General features: G+C 39.4%; 1 protein-coding gene across 3 annotated transcripts in view; it reads left to right on the forward strand.

The window, feature by feature from the left end:
- The first annotated feature begins 1686 nt into the window (after window positions 1-1686).
- The window catches only part of LOC146515659 (nuclear factor of activated T-cells 5-like), a 40899-nt gene continuing 16889 nt past the window's right edge, over window positions 1687-25696 (forward strand). The window contains exons 1-11 of one of the 3 annotated variants that reach the window (XM_085165317.1): window positions 1687-2057; window positions 15860-16026; window positions 18694-19315; window positions 19470-19653; window positions 20238-20428; window positions 20556-20728; window positions 20839-20973; window positions 21075-21127; window positions 21248-21380; window positions 22889-23073; window positions 23170-25174. In XM_085165317.1, the coding sequence (XP_085021443.1) occupies window positions 15891-16026; window positions 18694-19315; window positions 19470-19653; window positions 20238-20428; window positions 20556-20728; window positions 20839-20973; window positions 21075-21127; window positions 21248-21380; window positions 22889-23073; window positions 23170-25174 (3817 nt within the window). In that variant the 5' untranslated portion in view covers window positions 1687-2057; window positions 15860-15890. Of the gene's footprint in view, window positions 2058-15859; window positions 16027-16127; window positions 18146-18693; window positions 19316-19469; window positions 19654-20237; window positions 20429-20555; window positions 20729-20838; window positions 20974-21074; window positions 21128-21247; window positions 21381-22888; window positions 23074-23169; window positions 25175-25696 lie in introns of those variants that run through there. The other 2 variants (XM_085165316.1, XM_085165319.1) reach the window with 2 other exon arrangements.

Here is a 25696-nt window from a genome sequence, read left to right on the forward strand (position 1 = left end):
CACCTACTCCATTTCATTCTCCTGAAAAATAAACTTAATGAAACCTTTCTCTTGAACAGATTTTGTGCGCTCCATTCAAACCATAGAAACTATTAAAAGTTATTTACTCTTCTTTCGATTGCTTCATTTGAAGGTCACCACAGCATATTGTCTGCCTCCATCTAACCCTAGCCTTGGCACCCTCCTCTTTCACTCTCCTCTATCACTAGATTCATGAATCTTTGTAGTTTTCTGGTTTTCCTCCTGCCTTGCCTAATCCAACATAGCCCCTATCCCTCCTCTGTGCATCCCAAACCACATCAGCCTTGATTCTCTAGCTTTGTCTCCAAACTGCTCCACCTGAGCTGTCCCTCTGATGTACTCATTTCTAATTATGTCCATTCTAGTCAGTGAAGACCTTAACATCTCAAGCTCTGTCACCTCCAGCTCAGGCTTGTATCTTTTTGTCAGTGCCACTGTCTCCTAACCATACACCATGGTAGGTCTCACTACCATCTTGTAAACTGTCCCTTTCAGTCTTACTACGATTTTCTGTCACAAATCACTCCTGACACTCATCTTCACTGACGTCACCGTGCTTGCTCCCTTATGCTCACCATGCTTGTGTGCTGTTCATTGCTTTGGATGCTTTACTTCAGATATTGAACAAAGGTTGCATGATGCAAGAAAAAGGTATATTCCTTATAATGACCTAGTTTTTAGTTTGTTTGAGCTAGCTTTTATAATGAAGTACTGTCAATAATAATAATTTTTCGTTTTTTCAACAGTATTTAGTTAGGATTCAGGGAGGCAATATCAATATTGATTTTGACTATTGAGCTTCACAAAATTAATGTTAGTGTATTGTAAAATCAATATTGTGATACTTGTGATCAATACAGAGACAGTAAATATTGATATTGATATGATGCAACCTTACTGCATCTACAAAAAAAATCTATCCATAAACATGAAAAATGAAAAAACAGTGGCTGACTGGTTATGTATTGAATTATTTCACATTCTGTGACTTCTTGCAACTTCTTGTGACTAGATGGTTGCCCAAAGCTCAAGGGTACTCACAACCCCTTTGATTACAAGGAGGCAACCTTTCTGAAAATAGTCTCAGTCTGACGAGAAATGACTGCAATCACTTTCTTAGAGATTGTCAAATAATTACTATCTAATCGATAAAAACAGACAGATGTGCCAACATGTTGCCATCAGTCTGAATGAGTCTTTGTAAAATAGAGTCAGACTGACCTGTCTTCATCTTACAGTGTTAGTATGCTTGATATGCTTGAGAGGTGATAAACTGCAACATGTATTATTACAATACTCAGGACATCACAGAATGTTAAAAAATGTCAATAATATCATACTGAGAATCAAGTATTGTGATAATATGGAATCACGGGATGTCTGGTGATTCCCACCTTTAATAGTTATACGTAAATAAGAGATAAAATGTTTGCATATTTTTCAATTTGTTATAAACAACATAAAAAACTATAACAAGATACCCTTACTTTTACGGTGTAAGTGAACTCAGGATAAATCTATCTAGGTCACACGAGCTGGTTCAACCTGATGCCATTTATCCTAAAATAAGAACGATCCAATACTCCTTTTCTTCTGATGGCTGGAAATCCTCTATTCTCACTCGGGCCACTGCGCATGCTCTAAGCAAAGAGAGGCGGGCTAGGAGGAGGTGGGTCGACCCGCTGTAGTCGAGTGTGTGTCGGTGTGTGTGTTCGTCTCAACGTAGCACGAAACGTGTCTCCTCTCAGCAAAGACACACAAACGTGAGACGTGCTAGATAACGTTTTTGTTTTTTTTTCTTGGTTTTGAAAGTTTTCTTTTTGCCGCCTTAAGATTGTTGCGATTTTATACTATGTATATTAAAACATTCCGCTTGTAAAACGTAATATTTATCCGCCAGGAGCAGCCGACTTCGTTTCTACTAAAGAGTGTCCGCTTCTCCTCCCCTCGATGAAGCGCTGCGATGCCCTCTGATTTTATATCCCTCCTTAGCTCGGATATCGACCTCAATTCCCCCAAATCTCTATACTCTAAAGGTAAGATTTATCTAAAGGAAGGTTACTGTGAGGTCGCTAATCCGTTTTGTCCTTGTCTAATTGGAACTAATATGATTGTCTTGATAGCTCATGTTAAGCTGCTAGCTAGCAATGGTTAGCCTCTTTTCTGCTAGTAGCAAGACTAGCTAGCATAGTTAGTCAGCTCGACTACCCTTGCTGGTTAGTTGTCCATGTCACATGCGTGGAAAAGCATGGTATGTTAGAATAGTAAAGTAAATATAACAACAATTATGTGTGTTTTTTGGTTACACTTGTCATGCAGATTGATGACTAGCATCATTTTAGTTGCCTATATGAGCTAACACAGCTTTGTGAGGTCGCTGCCTACCCACCACATTGTTCCGTGGTTTAAGGTACTTAAGTAGTGCTCGGGTTCTGCAGAGGTGTGTATTTGTGGGTGCGCATATCGCATGGATGGAAAAGTAGTGCATGGCTGTCCTGTGTTTTCTCCTTGTTTGGTTTTAGCGAGTGACAGTCCCTCTGTTGTTTTGGTTTGTTTGGTGGAATTGAGCCAGTGTATCCTCCTCACATTCTCTGGTTTCACTGAAAGAATGCAGTTATTGGCCCTTCAAAGCCTAGAGTGTGCTATTCTGCCTATCAGGATAAGGGGCCCTCTAGTGCCAAAATATATTTTGCCTCTAATATCGCTGCACACTTGTCAGCCAACTGTTATGTTATTATTAGGTGGGTGTTGCTGCATCTCTGGAGTGCAAAACCGTTAACTAATGTTGCATTTAGCTTGGTTAGAGCAGCACTTTGCCTGTAAGTCTGTCTTTTTCCCTTTTTAAACATCGCCTCAATTTAATGTGCAAAGCAACTGTCACTGAATATGCTTACTCTACTCAGGCAGCTATCATGCATTTGCTTGTTTATGAAGGAGGCTTGTATATAAACTATTGATCCTAAAGTGCAAATGTAACATGAGACACAAGAATTTATGCATATTACTTTTGCTAAAAACAATGGTGCTATTTCACCCCTTTGGGTTTTTCCCCTTACATTTTAATCACATTAACAAATATTATTCTTTCCTTTTTTTATTTTTTTCAAATATTATTTGTACACGACTGGGCCTTAACTTGCCTGCTGGCCCCACATCTGTCTGGCTGCTATGTATAGGGTGCTCATGAGCCAGCAGAAAGCTTTGCTCTGTGACCCTGAAATTCTCAGTTGAGACTGCCATATGGTCACACCGTATCACATGATGACTGTTTATTTATATCTCTGTAATTGGGTGTGCGCTCTCACGTTGGGGTCAAGGTAACAGACATGCTCATCAACGATCTATTGGGAGAGCTCATGTATGTCAGACTATGTGGGTGAGTAGAGACAACTGACCAAGCTGCCAGAATATATTGCATTATTTAGTTTTGTTTGTTTTGAGTAAAATGTGAAATCTCAGAAGTTACAAATAGAAATAGTAACACAGGGTTTACTGAGAAGCAAGCAGGGTCCTACTGGAACCTGGACAGCTCAAGAACTCGTGTCTGATTTTATTACTGCGACAATACACCATAAACATATAACTAATGATCAAGATAGTGATTTTTGGCTATATTTACATAAAAATTATGATTACTCGGAGAGAAACAAAAGTCTCTTCCCCTTTCTCACAGCAGAGAGACTGTTGTTCCTGTGTGAGGAGAGCAAGCCCTCGAGCAAAACTGTAACAGTTTTTTTTGTTTGTTTTTTTGTTTTTTTTCCCCCCTTTTGGCTGATTTGAAAAACAATCTGCTAGAGGGAAATGAAAAGTGGCTTCAACCTTGCAAAAAATGAGTTAGCAACAGCAAAGTGAATTGAAATGTGATGAACAGACAGACAAACTGGAATGCTATTTCCAAATCCAAGTGCTGAAATCCCAAAATTGAAAACCAAATACCTACCCAACAGATATACAGATTAGGGCTGCCCAGTTAATTGATTAATCATGAACATGCTTTGAACCCCTACAGTTAAATAAACGTGTTCAAGGAATATTAACCCTCGAGAGTCCCTAGCGAAAAAACAGGCCCGCCTGGGTAACTTTGGATTTTTGATTCTCAATATATCAGTCATTTTAAAGACTAGTTGCATGAAACTTGGCCAGGATGTGTATTTTAGGATTTTTTAAAAATTCAATGATCCCCTCTATGGTGTGGTGTATAGTTAAGGAGATTCACATATGGCTTACCAGCGTTGTCCCTTCGTCCCGCCTGGGTACCATTGACTCCCATTATAATCGCATATTTTCGATATACTGTAATTCTGACATGTGATAATTCTTTTCTCGTGAATACCTAATGGATCTAAGCCTCAGCCTTCAAAATAAAGGAAAAATAGGTTTTGGATCAAATGAGCACAATATTAGGTACAGCACTCCCATAGACATTTTCAGTGGTTTTGAATGCAGGTCATGGTTATCTTATTATGCAAATTACATGGCAATAAAACAGCTGACCACCATAAAATAGTCTTGATGTAGTGGAACTGATATAAGAGAGTGGTGTGAATGTGATTGAGAATATATATATACTGTGTGTGTGTGTGTGTGTGTGTGTGTGTCGGTCGCAAACAAAACAGCCCATAGAGCCGCCTCCTTGAAGTGAACAACAGCCTGCAACTTTCTTCTCTTCCTCTAAATCTCTCTAAATGTTTGAATCTCTTCACTCTGAATGAGCCCTGTTTGCTCTGAGCAGTGAGGGGGGTGGGGGGTGGGGTGCAAGAGCAGGCACGTCTTTGTTAAGCAGAGGGGGGAGGGGTGTGAAATCAGCCACCTGGCTGGCTGTTTGCTACGCAGACAGGGGAAGGGCAGTCTTTGTGCCAGTGACACTACAGAGCCGGGGGGAGGGGAGAGACAGAGAGAGATCCTTTTCCAGTCATTGGATTTAAGTGCACATTTGAAGTCTGTGAGAATAGTTTGCACAGACGACACGAAATGCACTGACGTGCGCACGCACAACACGAAGCGCACGGTCAATTTTGGGGAAGTTTGGAAGCTGTGCTCATGTGCAAACAGCGCGTTATTATTGTAACTGCTGCAAATGGTAGGATATGTTCTGTCTGCAAAATCCACCCATCTAGAGGTTCGTGCTATAAAATGTAAATTACATCTTTGTTCAGTTTGTTGTTGAGTTTGTTCAGGTCAGTTCAGTTTCCCAGTGGCACAGGAACACAGAACAGGAGGGCGAGACAGAAAAAGATCATCCTCTATCCAGTAAGATAGAGGATGATCTTTTTTTAATTCAGGTGCACCTTTGAAGTCTGTGAGAATAGTTTGTAGCCTTGTCTTACTTGTCATTTCTGCACAGATGCCACGAAATGCACTGACACGCGCACGCACAACGCGAAGCGCACGGTCAATTTAGGGGAGGCTTTTGCTGAGAAAGAGCAGCGTTCCAAAAAGCGGAAGCAGTGCTCATCGTGCATACAGCGCATTATTATCATAACTGCTGCAAATGTTATATATATATATAAGATATGTCCTGTCTGCAAAATCTATCCATCTTGTGGTTCATGCTATAAAATGTAAATTACATCTTTGTTCAGTTTGTTGTTGAGTTTGTTCAGGTCAGTTCAGTTTCCCAGTGGCACAGGAACACAGAACAGGAGGGAGAGGCAGAAAAAGATAATTGTCTGTACAATAAGATAGAGGATGATCTTTTTTTAAATTCAGGTGCACCTTTGAAGTCTGTGAGAATAGTTTGCAGCCTTGTCATTTCTGCACAGACGCCACGAACAACACGAAGCGCACGGTCAATTTAGGGGAGGCTTTTGCTGAGAAAGAGCAGCGTTCCAAAAAGCGGAAGCAGGGCTCATCGTGCATACAGCACATTATTATCGTAACTGCTGCAAATGTTAGATATATATATAAGATATGTCCTGTCTGCAAAATCTATCCATCTTGTGGTTCATGCTATAAAATGTAAATTACATCTTTGTTCAGTTTGTTGTTGAGTTTGTTCAGGTCAGTTCAGTTTGTTTTTTTGCAATAAAGTGTTATTGTTCCAAAAATAATAATGCATCCAAATCAATGTTGTTATGAATTATTTACCTATTCAAGGCTGCAATAACCTCATGCCAAATATTTCCATTTGCAACTAATTTTTTGAAAATATTGCATATTATGGGTTTTCCCTCCCAAAAAAACATGGCTTTATTGTCTTTATGACAATAAAGCCATAAAAACCTAAAAAAACAATGAAAAAATAATGAAAAACTTTATAGCTGTGGTTAGGTCAGAAGTTGTTTAAAAGATCTGATGTGAAAAAAAAATAAATAATAATATATGATATTGCTATATCACCTTTTGGATGGGGACCCGTTTGGGTCCCAAGGGACAACAGTGGATGTAAATTGCAAAAACTCTTATTGCTCCAAAAATAATAATGCATCCAAATCAATGTTGTTATAAATTATTTACCCATTCAAGGCTGTAATAACCTCATGCCAAGTAGTTCCATTTGCAACTAATTTTTTGAAAATATTGCATATTATGGGTTTTCCCCCCCAAAAAAACAGGGTTTTTTATGACAATAAAGCCATAAAAACCTAAAAATAATTAAAAAAATAATGAAAAACTTTATATCTGTGGTTAGGTCAGAAGTTGTTTAAAAGATCTGATGTGAAAAAAAATGAAAAAAGAAATAATATATGATATTGCTATATCACCTTTTGGATGGGGACCCGTTTGGGTACGAAGGGACAACAGTGGATGTAAATTGCAAAAACTCTTATTGCTCCAAAAATAATAATGCATCCAAATCAATGTTGTTATGAATTATTTACCCATTCAAGGCTGTAATAACCTCATGCCAAGTAGTTCCATTTGCAACTAATTTTTTGAAAATATTGCATATTATGGGTTTTTCCCCCCAAAAAACAGGGTTTTTTATGACAATAAAGCCATAAAAACCTAAAAATAATTTAAAAAATAATGAAAAACTTTATATCTGTGGTTAGGTCAGAAGTTGTTTAAAAGATCTGATGTGAAAAAAAAATAAAAAAAAATTAATATATGATATTGCTATATCACCTTTTGGATGGGGACCCGTTTGGGTACGAAGGGACAACAGTGGATGTAAATTGCAAAAACTCTTATTGCTCCAAAATTAATAATGCATCCAAATCAATGTTGTTATGAATTATTTACCCATTCAAGGCTGTAATAACCTCATGCCAAGTAGTTCCATTTGCAACTAATTTTTTGAAAATGTTGCATATTATGGTTTTTTCCCCCCAAAAAAACAGGGGTTTTTATGACAATAAAGCCATAAAAACCTAAAAATAATTAAAAAAATAATGAAAAACTTTATATCTGTGGTTAGGTCTGAAGTTGTTTAAAAGATCTGATGTGAAAAAAAAATTAAAAAAAATTAATATATGATATTGCTATATCACCTTTTGGATGGGTACCCGTGTGGGTACGAAGGGACAACAGTGGATGTAAATTGCAAAAACTCTTATTGCTCCAAAAATAATAATGCATCCAAATCAATGTTGTTATGAATTATTTACCCATTCAAGGCTGTAATAACCTCATGCCAAGTAGTTCCATTTGCAACTAATTTTTTGAAAATATTGCATATTATGGTTTTTTCCCCCCCAAAAAACAGGGTTTTTTATGACAATAAAGCCATAAAAACCTAAAAATAATTAAAAAAATAATGAAAAACTTTATATCTGTGGTTAGGTCAGAAGTTGTTTAAAAGATCTGATGTGAAAAAAAATGAAAAAAGAAATAATATATGATATTGCTATATCACCTTTTGGATGGGGACCCGTTTGGGTACGAAGGGACAACAGTGGATGTAAATTGCAAAAACTCTTATTGCTCCAAAAATAATAATGCATCCAAATCAATGTTGTTATGAATTATTTACCCATTCAAGGCTGTAATAACCTCATGCCAAGTAGTTCCATTTGCAACTAATTTTTTGAAAATATTGCATATTATGGTTTTTTCCCCCCAAAAAAACAGGGGTTTTTATGACAATAAAGCCATAAAAACCTAAAAATAATTAAAAAAATAATGAAAAACTTTATATCTGTGGTTAGGTCTGAAGTTGTTTAAAAGATCTGATGTGAAAAAAAAAGAAAAAAAAATTAATATATGATATTGCTATATCACCTTTTGGATGGGTACCCGTGTGGGTACGAAGGGACAACAGTGGATGTAAATTTAAAGGGATGCTCAAGAGTTAAAAATGTTTGCTTTCCCACACAGTGCAGTGCATTAAAGCCACTGAACTTTTATGGACTACCTGGATGACTAACAGTGCATTAGAAGACAGCCAATGACTGAAATTAAATGTCTAGCACAGCGAAATGTGTAGCGCTTGTCCCCTGAAGTGGAGCATGAGTCGTTGTTTGGAAATGACTCGAATCTAGTCTAAATGACGTTAACCTAGAAGAAATGATATGCAAAGAGTGCTGTAGAGGTGTGTCTGCATTGCAAAGCATTACAAGCTGGTGATTCAGCCGCATGAAAACACACCACAGACTGGCGTATAATGAATGCACGAAGGATGAGAAAAACGGTGCAGTGGTTGCTAACAAGATCATCCAACACCAACTCAGACGCTCATAAAAGCGCACCTGTACCTTCCTAAAAATTACTTACTTACATACTCGATCATGTCTATTTGGCCAAAGATAAGTGTCCAGTAATCACAGGACATAAAGAGAGGTCCAGAAAAATTGTCAACATACTCAACAAAAGTTTTGTTCATACCCATCATGCATGTACAGTGAATTGAGTGAAAGACTTTATATTTTGCTTTTAGGAAATCCAGTTAGGCTAGGTGAACAACAATTCACTGCAAATATGTTTTAATTCACAGGAAAGTAGCACAATGTTTAAGTGAAAACACTTATTGGATTGGGTATTGGAGAAAGTGTTAATTGGTTTTCTCCTCAATGTTACCTTATGTCAGGACACAGATTTTACGTTACTCTCATTACTGTGATTTAAAAAAAAGAAAAAAAGAAAAAGAAGCATGTTTTGTTTGTAGCATATACACAAGGGAGATTTACTTCCACAACACATTTCTCCCACAGGTTACATACAGGATACATTAACCACTTGTCCCTGGCTGCCTTTGCTTTGTGTAATATGTTTACACTCAGTACAGACATTCACTTGTTTCTTTTTAAAGAAAGCAGGCCCTTCTCCCATTGTTATGTCTCTCAGGTATAAATGTAGGCCAATAGTAAACTCTCCCTTGCTTTAGTGTTAATAGCCCTGCCTTCCACTTTAATGACTGCAGTCTTGTGGGTAATTCTTGGCTGTCCTTTAAAGGTAAAGCATGGGCTGACTTCACTACAGTCTAAAGACAGCAGTACTTTCCAGTGAAACCCTTTTAAATATTTAATTTATTACAAGACACTCAATGAAACCATGATTATTGGAAAGTAACGACGCCGTTAAGTGTTGTATAACAAAAAAAGCTTGCAACAGCCTATAGCAACGGGACAACAGTATGCAAGTGCAGCTCTTGCTACTTACTCTATGTTGAATGAAGGCACAGAATCCCATTCAATGTTATTCACGTGCCGCAATATATGATGTATCCTGGTGACTAAGTAAGGTGGATGTCAGTTAACTTGTTACTAAAGTTACAAGTAACAACTTTAGTAACAAGTTTCATCTGCTTCTTTCATCTGTGTAAAAATGGTTTACATTAGGATACATTAGCTAAATAATGGCTTCCAAGGAAAAAAAAGTCTCAGGGGTGGACAGCGTTTTATTGTTGTTGTTTTTTTTCAACAGGCCATACCTACTTAGACAAAGTAAGCAAAGGGCTACATACTGGAAACTACATCCAAAGTGCTTTATCATCATTTAAATTAGCGTTCATTGTGCCAATTTTCTGATGTACACCACTGCATAGTCCGCTTTTGAAACAAATTGCATTTGAATCGATTGAAAGAACAGTCATTTGCCTTAAGACTCCTTCATTTAATGTTGCCATTATTGATTTCTTTTTTTTTTCTTTTTTTTTTTTGGGGGGGGGGTGCCTTTGTGTTTCTTACATGCAGAAATTAATAAATAATAACGCCTACACACACCAGGTGGTATCTGTGGCCCCAAGGACTGCTGAGCTTGCAATAAATGGTGAACTATTAATGAAACTGGAGTTAATTTTTCATTCTGTTATGTGGATATCTGTGTATTCATAATTACCTGGACATTTCCTCTTTGAAATATTCTTTTAAAGCATGCTGCCTCATAACTTTAAATCACAATCAAGTTTGTGTTTGCCTTTTCGGTGCACCTTTGGCGGCTTGTTCATAAATGCAGATTGTCTTGTGCAGGAGTAGAAAAGTCAATCATTGCCATATGTTTTCTTTTAATACAATGTCCTTGGAGTTGTTATTGGACATCAGACAGTGCTAGCTGTTGCTTGGTGTAGAGTGCTGAAATCTCCCCACATGATGCAGGTTTCCATTTTTTTTGTTTGTTTTTTTTTTGTTTTGTTTTATCCTCAAGGACCAGTGAAATTCAGCCTCACTTCCAAAAAGTTATACAGTTTCTCTAGGTGGACAAATGGCAGGTTCAATGGGGACAGGGCACAAGTTAAAGGCCACAGAGCTTCTGTTCTTGAAAGTCGAAATGCGTATGGCATGTATTACATGTAGACTCAGTTTGTACACTGTAGAGACCAGAGACTACTTTTAGAAGCAGCTGATTGTTGCTCAGATATGTAGTTGTCACAAAGTTGCCTACATATATTAGCAGAGGACCATCTTTTGTATGGTATTGTTTAATAATTAATGTGGCCTTGTGGTTTCCCTCTGCTAACATCCACATCCCCATGCATGCTCACCTCTATAGCTACAGCCACAAGCAGAATCCATAAAATTATGATTAGGAGTACAGTACAATCAATTTACACTGTAGAAATGTCGTTTAAGTAATTTTGTTAAACCTTGTTTATCCATCTGATTTGCACTAGCAGGCTGAAAGCAAATAAAAATTGTATTGGGCCATTTCTTGCAGTAATTTAAAATTTAAGATAAACCATTAGCTTTAAAAGCCAAAATGGCATTCTTTGTGGTTTAAATGTGGCAAGTAGCTTTTATGTCGCTACTCTGGCTTGACCATATTGTTATGTGTTCAAAACCATAATTAAAGCACCACTGTAGGTTATGATGCATTCCCTGCCCCCTTTTTTTTTAACATGGAAAAAACAAACCAAACATGTGCTTGTCTAATAATTTAATTGTTCTAAGTCTAGGTTAAAGTCAGTCCACCTTCTGGTAGGTTAGTGTGCTGCAGGCTACTGTTTGGACAAGCTTATAGATTTGTCCAAACAGACAAAGTAAGACCAAAATGTAGTGCAGGAAGTGTATTTTGTGAACTGGAGAGTTAACCTACATTTTAAAACCTATTTTAAGGATTGGTCAGAAAACCTTTAAAGAGGTTTTTATCTGTTTTGACAGAGGGCAGTTCTTAACCCTAGAACACTTATGTGCAGTTTTATAACACTGTCACTAATGTCAGGTATTTTTTTACCTGATATCATATGCCTGATAAAACATACTTCCCATCCGAATAAGTAACCTAATATGTGGCAAATTGAAGTAGTCTTGTTACATTTCCCCTTAAACAACGTCTCATGAAATGAAAACAGTATCATTGGGGGACCCTATACAAACGCTTCAAAATGAGTAAAAAATAAATAAACTGAGAATCGTAAACAAAAATATTGTTTACAAATTAAATAACAGACATAACTTTTTCTTCTGCCCACCTCTTCCTTGTCGTGTGAGCCTTGTCCAGAGAAGGCACACTCTCTGTGCATCGCTGACAACTGTGGGAGAAATAAACAAAAGATGGCATTTGACTACAAGCACGTGGGTGAAAATCATCCGACGTTAGTGTTCTAGGGTTAAGCACAGGTGACGAATAAAATTAAAGATAATTTTCCTGGAGGCATTTCAGGACAGTGATGACTGACGAGACTGGCTTCAAGGACTTGCAGGAGAAGGTGTGCAACAAAATCCAAACAGCAGCTGTTGACACTGCAGCAGTTTCTTAGTATGGCATTTCCACTAATTGAAGCACTTAGTATACTGTTTCTCACACACATTTAAAATTGAGATAACATTTGTTTTCAAACTTCAGGATTTTTTGTATATGCTGCAAAACGGCTTCTAAGCCCACGGAGTCTGTTTAAAAAGTAAAAATAACATTTTCTGGTTTTCCTGAAAAAGTGAATCTATCACCTAGCTTTAATCGGCGCTACTCGTTTGATGTTGTTATCTTCGTAAAGGTATATAGAGCGGTTCCGCCACTGGAGGTTTATATACAAATGGGAAGCGTAAAAAAGAAGCCCAGGTAGCCACAGAGCTGCACTCTTGGGGAAAATGACATTTTCACCTACAGAAAGCTTGTTTGGTTTTGAAAGTTATACTTTTGGATAGATTAAATAAGTGAGGTGCAGGTTTATGCAGGGGTGTAGACGCACAACTTCTGCTGGATTTATATTTAAACAGGAACATTCAAATGAAATTGATTCCAGCAGAATATTTGTTTTACCACATTCATTTTAATTTAATAATCGCCAGAAGCCAAAATTGTACATGAAAATAAAAGCCCTACTAAACATTATGGCTGTTGGACTCTCTCAACAAAGCATTTGGAAATCCTGCTGTTTAGTTGATGGATTATTATGAGCATTTTTTTTTTTGCTTTAGATGGAATTTTAAATTCAAAGAAAATAGAGAATAATCGGGAGAAAACAATAGGGCTCCAATTAATCATTTTTATTTCAAGTCTCCACGAGCACAAGCCACAGCACAGTTTGAATATAGAAGCACTCTTGCATATACTGCACACCCTAAACTGGAAAGTGTGCTTCAAAAGTAAAAATAAAATCGCTGACAGCACTCCAATCTGTGCATTTATGAACCTGAAGTGATTGACTCAATAACAATGTGTGGTTATTGGCCTGTGTCACAAGATAATTGAATCTTGTGTGTGTCTCAACCTAATATTTGTGCACATTTAAACAAATTTGTGCTGCAGGTAAACATGCTAATCATTATTTTTGGCTTTTATGATTCATAACAGACTCCTTAAAATGCCTCTGATTTGAAAACATTTCTTGGGTAGGTTTCCCATCACGAGCAAATCCTTTAGGCTTAAACTGCACTGTGGTGAACTTTTAGAGGGGTAATTTAGTAGAGCTCTGAGTTGTAGTCAAGCAGATTATACGATTCTGTAAAGTTTATTTCTAATAAACAACCATTTGTAGTGCATGTGTGCTGTTTTTTTTTTGTTTTTTTTAAAAGAAAAAATCCCATGAACAATGAACCCTTTTACAGTTTGACTTTCTGTGGTTGTTTTGTGTTGCTGTGTGACCAGCAAGCACCCAGAGAGAACGGGTGATTTATACCCCTTTCAGGCCAACAGTGACATTCTTTAACACAGTGTGGACTCCTTTTGATCTGTCCAGTACATGTAAGCCTTTTGCCAACCTTGGCAAGAGGGTACCCAGCTTAGTGAATAGCAATTTTTGTCCTTTGTTTTTTATTATGTGCTGCTCTTTTTTTTTTTTTTAGCAGAAGTGCCATGCTACTCCTGCACATGTGTTGGGAGTCTATGAAGAGAACATTTGTTTGCATGTGACTGAATACTGAAGCATATACATTATAGGGCTGTGCGATATGACCAAAATCTCATATCCTGATATTAAGACATCTATCGTCCGATAACGATATAAATCACAAAAATGTAACATTTTCTATAAATTCTGTGAATCTCGGGCAGCTCGACTTGCGTGAAGTGTTTCCAGTTGGGCGTCGCGTACCTGGAGTCGAGTGTTTTAACTGATGCATGAAACGATACATTTTTAGACATAAGTTGTAACGGCTGCCGTTTTCTTTGTGAGTATTTATTACACGGCGTGCTGCAGGGAAAAGCCTGTTCTAACATTTGAGTCTAAGGTTTATTTTTTTTAGCACCGCTCTTTTTTGCTTCTCATCCGTAAACACTCTGTATCTTTCACGTGATTCTGTTTATTTTGAAAAGTCTCAACAGGATCTTGAGCTTTATTGTGAAAGGTTTATGTGGAACAAGCAGACACGCGGTGGTTTTTCCGTTGTTGTTGCTAACCACAACGCATAAAAACAAACGCTTGTCTGTCTGTAGTGTGGTTATATTAAATATAAGAGAAAGTGAGAAATTTAAGAAATTAATATAGCCACTACAGTGACCATCAAAATAATGAAAAAATATTGCCATAAACAGTTTATTTTGCAACACCACGAAACAAACGATAGCGTAAAATTAAACATAGACGTTTTTATATCGTCATCCGATATATATCGTTATATCGAACAGCCCTAATACATGGGTTCAAAGCAGGTGACAGCACATGTTCAGTGGACCCACTATGCATGCTTCTATTGTCCATAGGGATACTAGTTAAGGCTGAGGTCATGTCTCGTTGTCAGTCAATCTGTAATGCAATCAGCAACAAAGACTCACTTTCTTCATGCCACGCACCACAGGCAAAGATTGAGGGCTGTTGTGATATTCGTGCACACGATTGGACGGTTGCTGGCAGTCTCTGAAGCTCGCTGTGAACAGGTTCACTGAAATCCACGTTTTCTTTTTCTAGCTGCACAGGAAACTGATCTCACCGAGATCTGTGAAATATCACAGCTCTTTCTATATTTGTTAAGAAAAAGAGATGAAACTTTCTCTGGCCTTTTGACATTTAGATTGTGCTATTCATTCAGCAGTGCTGTAAGGGGATTTGATGCAAACAATAGCAGATTTTATTTGTTCGTTGTGTGAACCTTGGTGATGCATTGCCACCAGCTCAGCACCATCACTGACATCACAGAAGTGCAAGATCATGTGTCTTGTCAGCGTCATCGCTCTGTTGGGAACAAAATCATAGGCAAGTGTTAGATGACTACTACGCATCCTTGGTGCTGTCGATGCAAAGCTGAAATATCCATATCAAGGTGTTGATAGGTGCCTGTTTCTTAGCAACCGCACTACCTAATCATGTGTTTATCTAGCATCCGATCTGATTTATTCCAGTGTGGCTGCAGTGGTCGTTATGTCTACAAGGAATCATGTTGCCATTAAATATCTTCATGACTCTGTGGGTTTTATTACACCAAACCCCACGGGAGGCTAATTTAGTTCATCATAAGATACCCTGTGTTGTGCTAGTGTTGACTGCAGAATTTGTAAGAGATGTGGGAGGATTGCAGTATTGCTTCCACTTGTCTTCGAAAAGCAAAAAAGGAAACAACCAGTTTTGGTGAGATACTGCAGGAGTTTTGTTTTTGCCATGAAGCTTGCATTAGTGGAAGTGAAATTGACTGTTGGCAAGGTTCTATTTTGCAAAGAATTGTGACGATTTCTAGAACTAAGCTCCAGCGGTTGTATTATTACTTGAACTGTGCTTGAGAGCAGTTCTGCATTAGCTTCAGTTTGAGGCTAAGACGGCTGCCTTATGCAACCCTTGAGGCCTTGTTTTCAGTAGAATAAGTTAGAACATTGTGTGCTTCATGTTTCCAGGGTTAAATTGTGACAACACCTATTTGAGTTAACTGGCAATAAAGGCAGGTGTTTTTTTTGTTCTATTTTTAAAAGTTGGGAGCAGTTGTGACTTGAAGGTTGCTATTTTCATCATGGTCCACCGTTCCTAACAGGTTAAAAGGAAACCTGCTGAAAATGGGTATTTAAAAACAGAATATTTTCATCTAAGAAGAGCGGGTATGGATCTTTTTTTAGTTGCATTGTCCTCTAATTACCAATAATCTCATTTATTTTTCAGAAACTAATTTGTATTCTCCTGCTCATCCTTTATGGCAGAGTCGGTATATGACCTCCTCCCCAAAGAACTCCAGCTCCAGCCGTCGTCCACCCAGACAGACCCACCCACCATGAGCCAGAATAGTGGGGGAGAGGCGGGACCTCCCCCCTCTGCAGCCTTGGCGTCAGGTGAGCTACCTGCTCAGTCCATGAAAACCATGATCTGGGATCAGTTTCCCTGTAACAAACTATTACCCAAGTCAGCAGGGGTAAAGAAATGTGGCCTTGTGTGAGTGACTGGGGGCAACTTCACCCTTTCATCAGTTTCCGAGGCAAGATTTGTGACTAAAAGAGATTTATATAGGCTAGTGTGTATTAAGTGTTTCAAAACTGCTGACATGACGATACATTATTACATTGGTTATTACGTGTCAGCTGGGCCCCATGTTATACAAGGGTACAGCACCAACAAGTCAGTCGGGGTTTAGTTCTAAAGCCCTTCTGTGCAGCTAAACACAGGATTTATTCAAATATATGTTGTAACTTTAAATTTTTCCAATATTATACCGTATTGATGTCTGTTCTGTTGTTGTCTGTCAGCATCTTTTACTGTTAGTGGTGGGCGATCCTGTTAACTAGCAGCAGCATGGAAAGTGACGTTGCTTATGAAGCCTGACTTGACACTCGCTGTTTTCGGGCCTAGTGAAAAATTTCAACACCCTTAGCACCTGATGTGAAGATATCATTTAACTCCACACAGCTGTGTGCTAAGTAGTGTTGTGTACTTTGGTACAGAGGCTGCAGGCAGTGTTGACAGTATTTTAAACAATGGAGTTGAAGCTGCTCTGAACCAACTCTACAGTGGCAACATTTTAACCACTCAATGTTTTGATTTTTTTTAGAGTGTTAATAAAAACATTTCAAAACATATCAAGCACCATAACAGCGCTTTACCTTTTATATTCACCCACTCTACAAACACACCTCCACCACCTCACTTAACCAGTTCACAGTAAGAATCGAAATCTCTAAAAAATATATATATTTATGTAGTGTTTTAGACTAATGTCTTAACTGGTCATTTAACACTCTTTGTGGCCAGGTTCCTGAAAGCGTGGCCCACAGGCCAGGGACGGTAATTTTATGCGTCTTTTGAGTGTGACCAGGAAAAAGTGTTCTGCCGTTCATGTTATTCAATAACAGTTCAGATCATTTATTGTTTGTATTATGTATTATAGCTGAGCAGATAAATACCAATTTGAATTCCCCTGTTTTCACCATCACAGCAGACTCAACCTTTGCATCTTTGACAACAAACACCAGCTACATGTACAGCTACATCAAAATTTGAAATTCAGAATGCAGCGTTTGCATGCTGATATGGCCTCTTATTTATTGTTTCACCGATGATTTGGGTTTCTTTTTTTATAACTTTTTGACGCTTGTACTAAATTTTATTTTTCCCTTGGCTCTTAATGTAAATTTAAAAAAACCATCAGATTGTCTCAGCTTTACAGATCCAAATCATCTCCTACAACATCCCTCATGTTATGACGTTATATAGTGTTTTAGAGTTGGCATATTGCATTTCATGTTTTCAATTTCTTTCGCTTTATTTGAGTATTGCCCTCTCTATAGTTTGAGTTTTAAATGCCTTTAACAAAAGTAAAAGAGATGCATCTGTTGCACCGTGAACCGTGCACAAGTGTTTGACTCTCATGTTACAGAGTTGCTAACATTTTCACTAATTACAATGGTTTAGTCTACTCATGAAACAGTGAAGTTGCCCCAGCAAACGTTGGACTGTATTTTTGAATATCACTTATCAAAAGCAAAGAAAATGGCCTGATCTTGGATCATGGTGCATTTTGATGTTCTTGACATCAGTTAAAACTGTGAAGGATTCTAGTCATGGTTTTCATCTAAAAAGCAAACTAACCGGTGAACAATCATGTTGGAGAGAGCGCGCTTTTTCTTTTTCTTTTTTCTTTTTTAACGCTGCCTTTTTACTATCATGTCTGACCCAGCTGGCCCTAAGCAGTGCTGATCAAAAGCATGACTCATGTGATGTCTTTTAGATCATCATTAACCAAACAAACGTGCTTCCGAGTGTCTATAAATGATAAACTTCAAAAGATACTCCTTCCTTCAGTATATTAACTCATCCAGTTTACTGATTGACAGAAGTTAAGTCTTGAATGATCAGCTCTCTTGTTGCTCATTGGCTGTCTCGTTTTTATTGCAGGAAGTGCCCTCTGAGGCAGGGAGTGTCTGCATATAAAATGGTCTGCAGTTCACTGCTCCATAGGTCAGAGGCTTGTTTATTCTGTCTCCATGGCTACGCTCAGTCCCAACCAAATATTCCAATTGGCATGCGCAAACTACTGTTTACTATTGAATGCACATTGCATAAAACTCTACTGTAAACCTGGCAAATTTAATTTGGCGCCACATTATCAGCTTGCAAATTTGGCTGTACAAGAAAGTTTGACCAGATTTTGTTATTTTTCTTTCTGGCAATGTGTATGTAACAATTTGTAGCTTGCTTTTGTTTTTGTAAACAAGGCATGTCAGTTTTGTCACATTGATTTTTAATCAGAGGTTTTGTAGGAAATCAAAACATTGTGGGACCTATAGTACCCTTCTCAACTTTAACTTCAGAACATTTGGTCAGTGCTTGACAGCTCTCGCATGCACAGTGAGAGCACATAACCCACAACAGTTTGTTGAAATTAGAGTTGGGAAGAGGGGAAATCTATACAAATCATGCACAAATTCAGCTGCTTGAATGGGACTGCTAGCCTGCTATGTGGTGAACATCTGTCCTAACTTTTATATCTATATGCACTACTACAGATGCCACCTCTTCCACCTCCAGCCCTTCTGCCTCTTCCTCCCTCGCCATAGGCGTTACATCCTCTGGCCCCTCTACCTCATCGTCAGACCATCTCAAGGTTGCCCAGCATCTCCACTCCAGCGGAGGAGATGGCGCTGGTGTTTCAGAGATGCAAGGTGCGGAGGGTGCCCCCAACAGAAGCAGCAGTGGAGCAAACGCTACAGTAGGGGATGTAGGGCCGGGAGGGTTGCCGGGGCTAGGAGTCCAGCAGCCCCAGAACACTCCATCAAAGCGAAGGACTGTGTTGAGCATATCCCCACCACCTGAGGATCTGTTTGATGACAGCCAGATGTCTTGCCAAGAGGAACCTACCATATCTGGTGCACCAGGTCCCGACTCGGAGCAAAGCAGCAGCATGTGGGCCGATGATTCTGTCTCGAACTTCAGTTTGATCAGCTCCATCTCCTACAATGACAACACGGAGGTGCCACGCAAGTCTAGAAAACGCACTCCTCGCCAGCGGCCCGGTCCCAAGCCTGCTCCTCCAGAAGACAGCATGGATGTGTTTGATGCTGACAGCGCCAAAGCCCCTCACTATGTGCTATCCCAGCTGGGCACAGATAAGACCAGTTCCATATCCAGGTATGGTGACACTTACTAGAGTACATTCTGTCTCTTTAGGTCAGAGTGCCTCTCCCCTTTGTAGGAATACATTAAGGTCGATTAAAGTTTTGCTTGGGGTAATTGGATTCTTGGATGTCACACTAATGTCATCATCATTTTTTGTCCTCTGCAGCTCTCTCGAGTCAGGAACTGCAGTGAAAGGTGGGTCACTGTCTGCTCAGTTCCCTCAGAGGAGTGATGGGAAGGAGCTAAAGATCCTGGTGCAGCCAGAGACCCAGCACAGAGCTCGCTATCTGACTGAGGGCAGCAGAGGTTCTGTCAAAGATCGTACACAACAAGGATTCCCCACTGTCAAGGTTGGAGTACAAAAGCTTCCAGTAGCTTCTTAAAAAACGAAATATTACCACCTAAGGAAGAAGCTGCCGAATAAGATCGAATATAACCAATATACTGAGTGTGGAGTACTGCACGAGAAAGATTGTACAGGCACTGCCCACGTGCTTGATTCCTTTCTCCTATTTCAATAGCTGGCATTTAACATGGATAACCTACTTGTCTCTTTGATTTCATTTTTTTTTTTTTTTTTTTTTAAATCAACAGTAAATCCAGTACTCACACTGCAAACAACCAAACAAGTACCTTTACCTCTTGATGATAAATCAGGGTAGGGATACCCTAACCCTGCCTTGTATTCATTATTAAAGTAATAAATTCTTGACATCGCTCTTGATTGGCTCAGTGGTTATGAACAGATCACATGCTTCTTTTGTACCATGAATAATGCTCACAGATAAATGATTCAGTTGATTAGCAAATGATTAAAACTTTTATATTTAACTGAAAATCTTTCAGGGCTGAGGTGTTTTGTTTATTTGTTTGTTTTGGGGTTTTTATTAGAATCTGGAAAACTAATTTTATTTTTTATTTTTTTTGTCTGCAGTTGGAAGGTGTGAGTGAATCAGTTGTGCTGCAGGTGTTTGTAGCAAATGATGCAGGCAGAGTGAAGCCTCATGGTTTCTACCAGGCATGCAGAGTGACAGGACGCAACACCACTGCTTGCAAAGAGGTGGACATAGAAGGCACCACAGTTATTGAGATTCCCCTGGAGCCCAGCAATGACATGACACTTGCGTAAGGAGTTCTTACAGATAATTAAAGACTAGTTATTACTTGCAGTGTTGATATTTAAAAAGTATTGGGTATGTGCTTTTGTATATTTAGTTATCCCTTCCTTCTCCTTCCTGTGTTGTTTCTACAGAGTGGACTGTGTAGGAATTTTGAAGCTCCGTAATGCAGATGTCGAAGCCCGCATTGGTGTTGCAGGATCCAAGAAGAAGAGTACACGAGCCAGGTTGGCCTTCAGAGTCAGCATCCCCCAGCCTGATGGATCAACCCTGACTTTACAGGTTCCCTCATCGCCGATCCTCTGCAGTGAGTAACAGTCAACTAGGATTCCTGAAACAATTTGATGGCTAATATTTATAATATGTGTTTTAGTTTTATGTTATTAATGATAGTTTGAATCTTCTTTTACTCTTCAGCTCAGCCAGCAGGAGTGCCAGAGATCCTGAGAAAGAGTCTCCACAGCTGCTCAGTGAAAGGAGGCGAGGAAGTTTTTATAATCGGAAAGAACTTCCTTAAAGGAACCAAAGTTATTTTTCAGGAGAACATTACAGGTGTTGTAGCAATTTCTTTTGTCAGTAGCATTGTAGCTCGATGTCATGTGTGTGAATGGTTTTCTGCATATAAACTCTCTCAAATCTTTTTGAATTCTCAGATGATAATTCCTGGCAAGCCGAAGCAAAGATTGACATGGATCTTTTCCATCAGGTATATGCAAGTGGGGATGATGGTGATCCCCTTGAGTTTTACACTGAATAATCTAAGCTGCTGTATCAAACCTGTTTTCTGGCATACACTTGACACAAAAATGTGATCTCTTTTTTCCAGAATCACTTGATAGTGACAGTCCCTCCGTTTCACAACCAGTCAATCACTTCTCCTGTTTCTGTGGGAATTTTTGTGATGACCAATGCTGGTAGATCACATGAAGCCCAACCCTTCACCTACACTCCAGACTCAGGTAACAGCAAGCAGCCTATGCATGAAAGTTACATAGTTCAGCCGTCGTGGCATTGATGGCTTTTAAATGTTGACAGTTATAAGTGTGACACTTATGGGCTATTTCTGTTTTGAAGAGAGTGAATAGAGCTAACATAGTACTGTTTTCGGATAGTTATAACAAGTTTTAATAGCACTACACCATTATAATCAATCATATAGACAAATCTAATGGCTGATTAAGCAGTGCCGCAATTATTGCTGTCACAGACACATTTACCCTAATGGCAAAAAGAGATGTAGGGATCACTGGCAGTCCTTTGTGTTTCCACTAACAGATGAAGGTTTAATATGTAAATGTGTAGCAGATATAATTGGTCCTGACATTGGAGCATGTCTGGAACAGGTGGCATAGCATTCAGCGATCTTATTATTAACAAGGAATTGTAGTAGCAGGATGGTAGTTTATTTAAATAATCTGAATTATTTGTTTTATTGTTATTTTAGGAGATGTAGCATTTAAGAAATGTATAATTATAAGTCAGCAGATTTATTGTAAGTGATCTCTACTAAAAACTCTTGGAATATCGTATTGATTTACTTGAAATCTGCAAATGTCAAATACATTTAATAAAACAGACACTTATGGCTTTTACTTTACAAGGTTATTTAATTGTTTTTTTCTTCTTGTGTTTCATTTAAAAAAATTAAAGCTCACAATGGCACAGAACTGTCAAAGCCCCCCACCAGCTGAGACAAAAACGGGAATTGTTTAACTCACTGAAAATCCTGTTTAAGTGAATCTATAAGTCCATATCAGCGTAATGTTGGAAGATGAAGGGGGACTTTTGTGTGGGTTCAAGTAATTTTAGGCACGGTGAAGCTGGTAGCCTGAGTCTGAGTGACAAGGGGAAAAGAAGAAACTGCACAGAAAATAAAGAGGAGGTGGATCACAGGTAAGAGTGGGAGAGTGAGAGGGAAATGGTGAAGGTGCAGGGTGTCAAAAACAGCCTCCATATTTAAGACAGAACGCTATCTAATCCGCTGGATAGAAAGGTTTACTAACAAAATGTGTCAGAATGCTTTGCTGCTGTCAGGCCGTAATCAGAAACATCTATTTCTTGGTTTTAAAATTCCTGGCTGAACTTTGGAAACTCCTTCCTTTTTAAGCTGGATGTTGAAGCTTAGTAGTTTTAGTTGATTCAATTTAAGTTTAAAACAGGAACACAAAGTAGCTGTTTGCCATGTGCGCAATCTAACAAATAACATTTGTAGTTGGATTACAAAAAGCGTTTTGATGGCAAGTGGTTATGGTAAAAGTAGATAATACCCTCCTGATTTGTATGGTTGTTGCAAACTGCCTTGTGCTTGGTGTTGGATGGGTTTTTTTCTCCACATCATCCATTACAAACATGGAACATGCAGCGTGTCATGTATTGTCATGTGTGCTAAGCTCCTCGTGTTGATTTCAAGTAGCTAATCATTGCCATCTCACATTCTAACAGTCCTTTTCTCCACTCTTACCTCCAGCTGATAACTCAAATGTCCTGACAGTAAAAACGGAGGGGATATCCATGGTCAAGACCTGCTTATTTGATACCCCGATCAAATCTATGCCCTCTGAACAAACAGAAATCTCTGACCAGACATCCAAACGGCAAGAGGACACACCTATGGAAGTGTCTAGCAATCCACCATCCACAGAGGTCTTCAAAGTAAGATACCCCCTACTTCTTCCTCTTCTTTTGAGGAAGAGATTTTAAAATATTTACTTGAGAAATACGGTCTGTAACACTGTTTTTCTTTCTCAGTCATCCCCTGATCCACTCATCACAGTGCAGCAGACTCTGGACCTTGGCTCTAGCCCTCATCCAGGTGGAGAGTCCTTTCAGAGAACAATTCCCTTACCATCAGAAGATGTGGACCTTCCCCAGGCACCCCCGGTCTTCCCTAGCTTAGAGTCCCTCAGCACGATACAAAAGCAAGAAATTGCCCCAACAACCTCCTTCTCTGTGTCAGGAGACACCACAATACCACCTGTGACACCAGAAGTCCCCCAGCAGTTCCTTAGAGACCCCCAGGAAAGCTTGTCACCTGAGAGTTCCAGTAGTAGTGCAGGGGTGGTGGTTGTGGCCATGCCACAGATAGCACCTTCCTCTCAGGCACAGCCACAGCAGTCCCAAGTCTCCCTCTTTCCCCAGGAAGAGGTGGCCCAGCTGGAAAGGGCAGTTAGAGAACTCCAGGGGGGAAGTAACACCACGCTCCAGCAGGTGTTAGAAGCAGCTGTAGCTCAGCAGCAGCTAAATTCTGTGCTGTATAGCCCCACACCTTCTGCAGAATCCCTTCAGCAGCATGTCCAGGAGAACATGAACAGCCTTAGACTGGGGGGTACAGATAATTCACTGTCAGCACAGCAACAGCTACAGATACAACAACAGGAGCAGCAACAACAAATACAACAGCAGTTTCAACAACAGCAACAAATACTTGGAAACCTTCAGCAGCAACAGCAGCAAGTCATCAACAACATACAGATGCAACAGCAACTTATATTACAGCCACAAGAGCAACAGCAAATTATGGAGAATATTCAACAACAGCAACAACAATTGCAACAAAATCAGCAACAGCAAGTTCTAAACAATATTCAGCTTCAGGATCAGCAACAACAAAATCATATTCTTACCAATTTACAGCAACATCAGCTGCAACAACAACAGCAGCAGCAGCAAAATCAAGCGTTGAGCAACTTACAACAGCAACAGCAGCAACTTCAAGAGCAGCAGGTTTTGGAGAATTTACAGCAACACCTTCAGGCCAGCTCTCTCCTTCAACAGGCTGGAGAACTGCTTACTATCCAGACTAGCTTCCCAACACAGCCTCCTTCACACACATCCCCCCCACAGCAACTTTTCCAGTCGCCTAGGCCCATGGCCGAAACCCAGGGGTCCCAACAGCAGGTCCAGGCTGCCCTCATCCAGAATACCCTGACCGTACTGGCTAGTGGCAGTCTCAACTCAGAGCAGCAGTCCACAGGATCAACCCTATACCTGACGCCGAACCATCAGCCCCAGCAACAGCAGCAGCTGGCATTCATCTCCTCCATGGAGACATCAGCCAGCCAACATCAGTCTGTTTCAATGTTTCAAAATCAACCGCAGTCTCAAATGCAGCAACAGAGCACCCCAATGGATCAGCAGCAGTCCCCACAGCAGAACCAACAACAACCAGCGCAGCTTCCAATGGGCCAGCAGGGTTCCTTATTTCAAAGTATTCCCAATCACTCACAGGGCAACCCTGCACCACAGCAAACAGGTCTGCTTCTCTGCACCACAGATCTGAACCCACAGGCTATCGCCCCTACTATTCTCTTTAGCACCCAGACCCCAGGCCCTTCCCCTATGGGGACCATTAGCGTTGGAATCACCCAGTCAGATACAGCAGAGCCCATGTCCTTCCAAGACCAGAGCTCTTCGGGCAGCAACTCAACAACCACTGAGAACCAACAACAGAGCTTGTTCCAGGAACAGCAGCCAATGCAAGTGGGCCCAAGTTCAAGCTCTGTCCAAAACAATCAACCTGTGGAGCTGTTCATACCACAGACAAATCTGTCCAGCTTGCAGAGTACTATTGGCTCACAGGAGCTCAACAACCAGGCTCCAGCCCCCGCCACAACCATCTTTGTGGTGCAGGGTGGTGTCGGTGTGGTAGCCAGCCCTGGTCAGCAGCCCCCAGAGCAGCTTTTCCAGACATCTGTGGGTGGCAATGTGGCTTCTCAAGGACAGGCCAGTCTGTTTGTTTTTGGCATTCAGAATGGTAAGACAATTTTGATCTTCTTACACCTTTTAATGTAGAGTAAATCAAAGTTACCTGTGTTAAATTCTTATTTTCTGAAGAATATGGTACTATCATGCTCGACCTATTAACTTGTATATATCCATATCCGGTTCCTGGTGACTATTCTCTTAGTCGGCTAAATGAGAGGGATAAAAAAATTAGTCTAACCGAATAGTCTAAAACTAAGAAACACTCTGATATTAAGTATAATGGACAATGTCAAAATCTCTAAACAAAGGCATTTGAAACCATTAATCACATCTATCAACAATAAATCATGCCTCTTAACTGTGCGGTACCTCACATGTTGCGTTATGAATATTTCACGTTTTACTCCAGACAATGCAGAAAAGGCAAAACACTTAAAATAATCCAATATTAAATATAATAAGAAAACATGGTACTAAAATATGGAACGCCAGGACTGCCATAATGAATTAATTAAATACACCATTAAATAATTAATTAAATGTGTCAATAATTAATTAAAATGGGAAATAA

Source organism: Neolamprologus multifasciatus, chromosome 7, assembly GCF_963576455.1.
Source record: "Neolamprologus multifasciatus chromosome 7, fNeoMul1.2, whole genome shotgun sequence".
Taxonomy (NCBI): Eukaryota; Metazoa; Chordata; class Actinopteri; order Cichliformes; family Cichlidae; genus Neolamprologus; species Neolamprologus multifasciatus.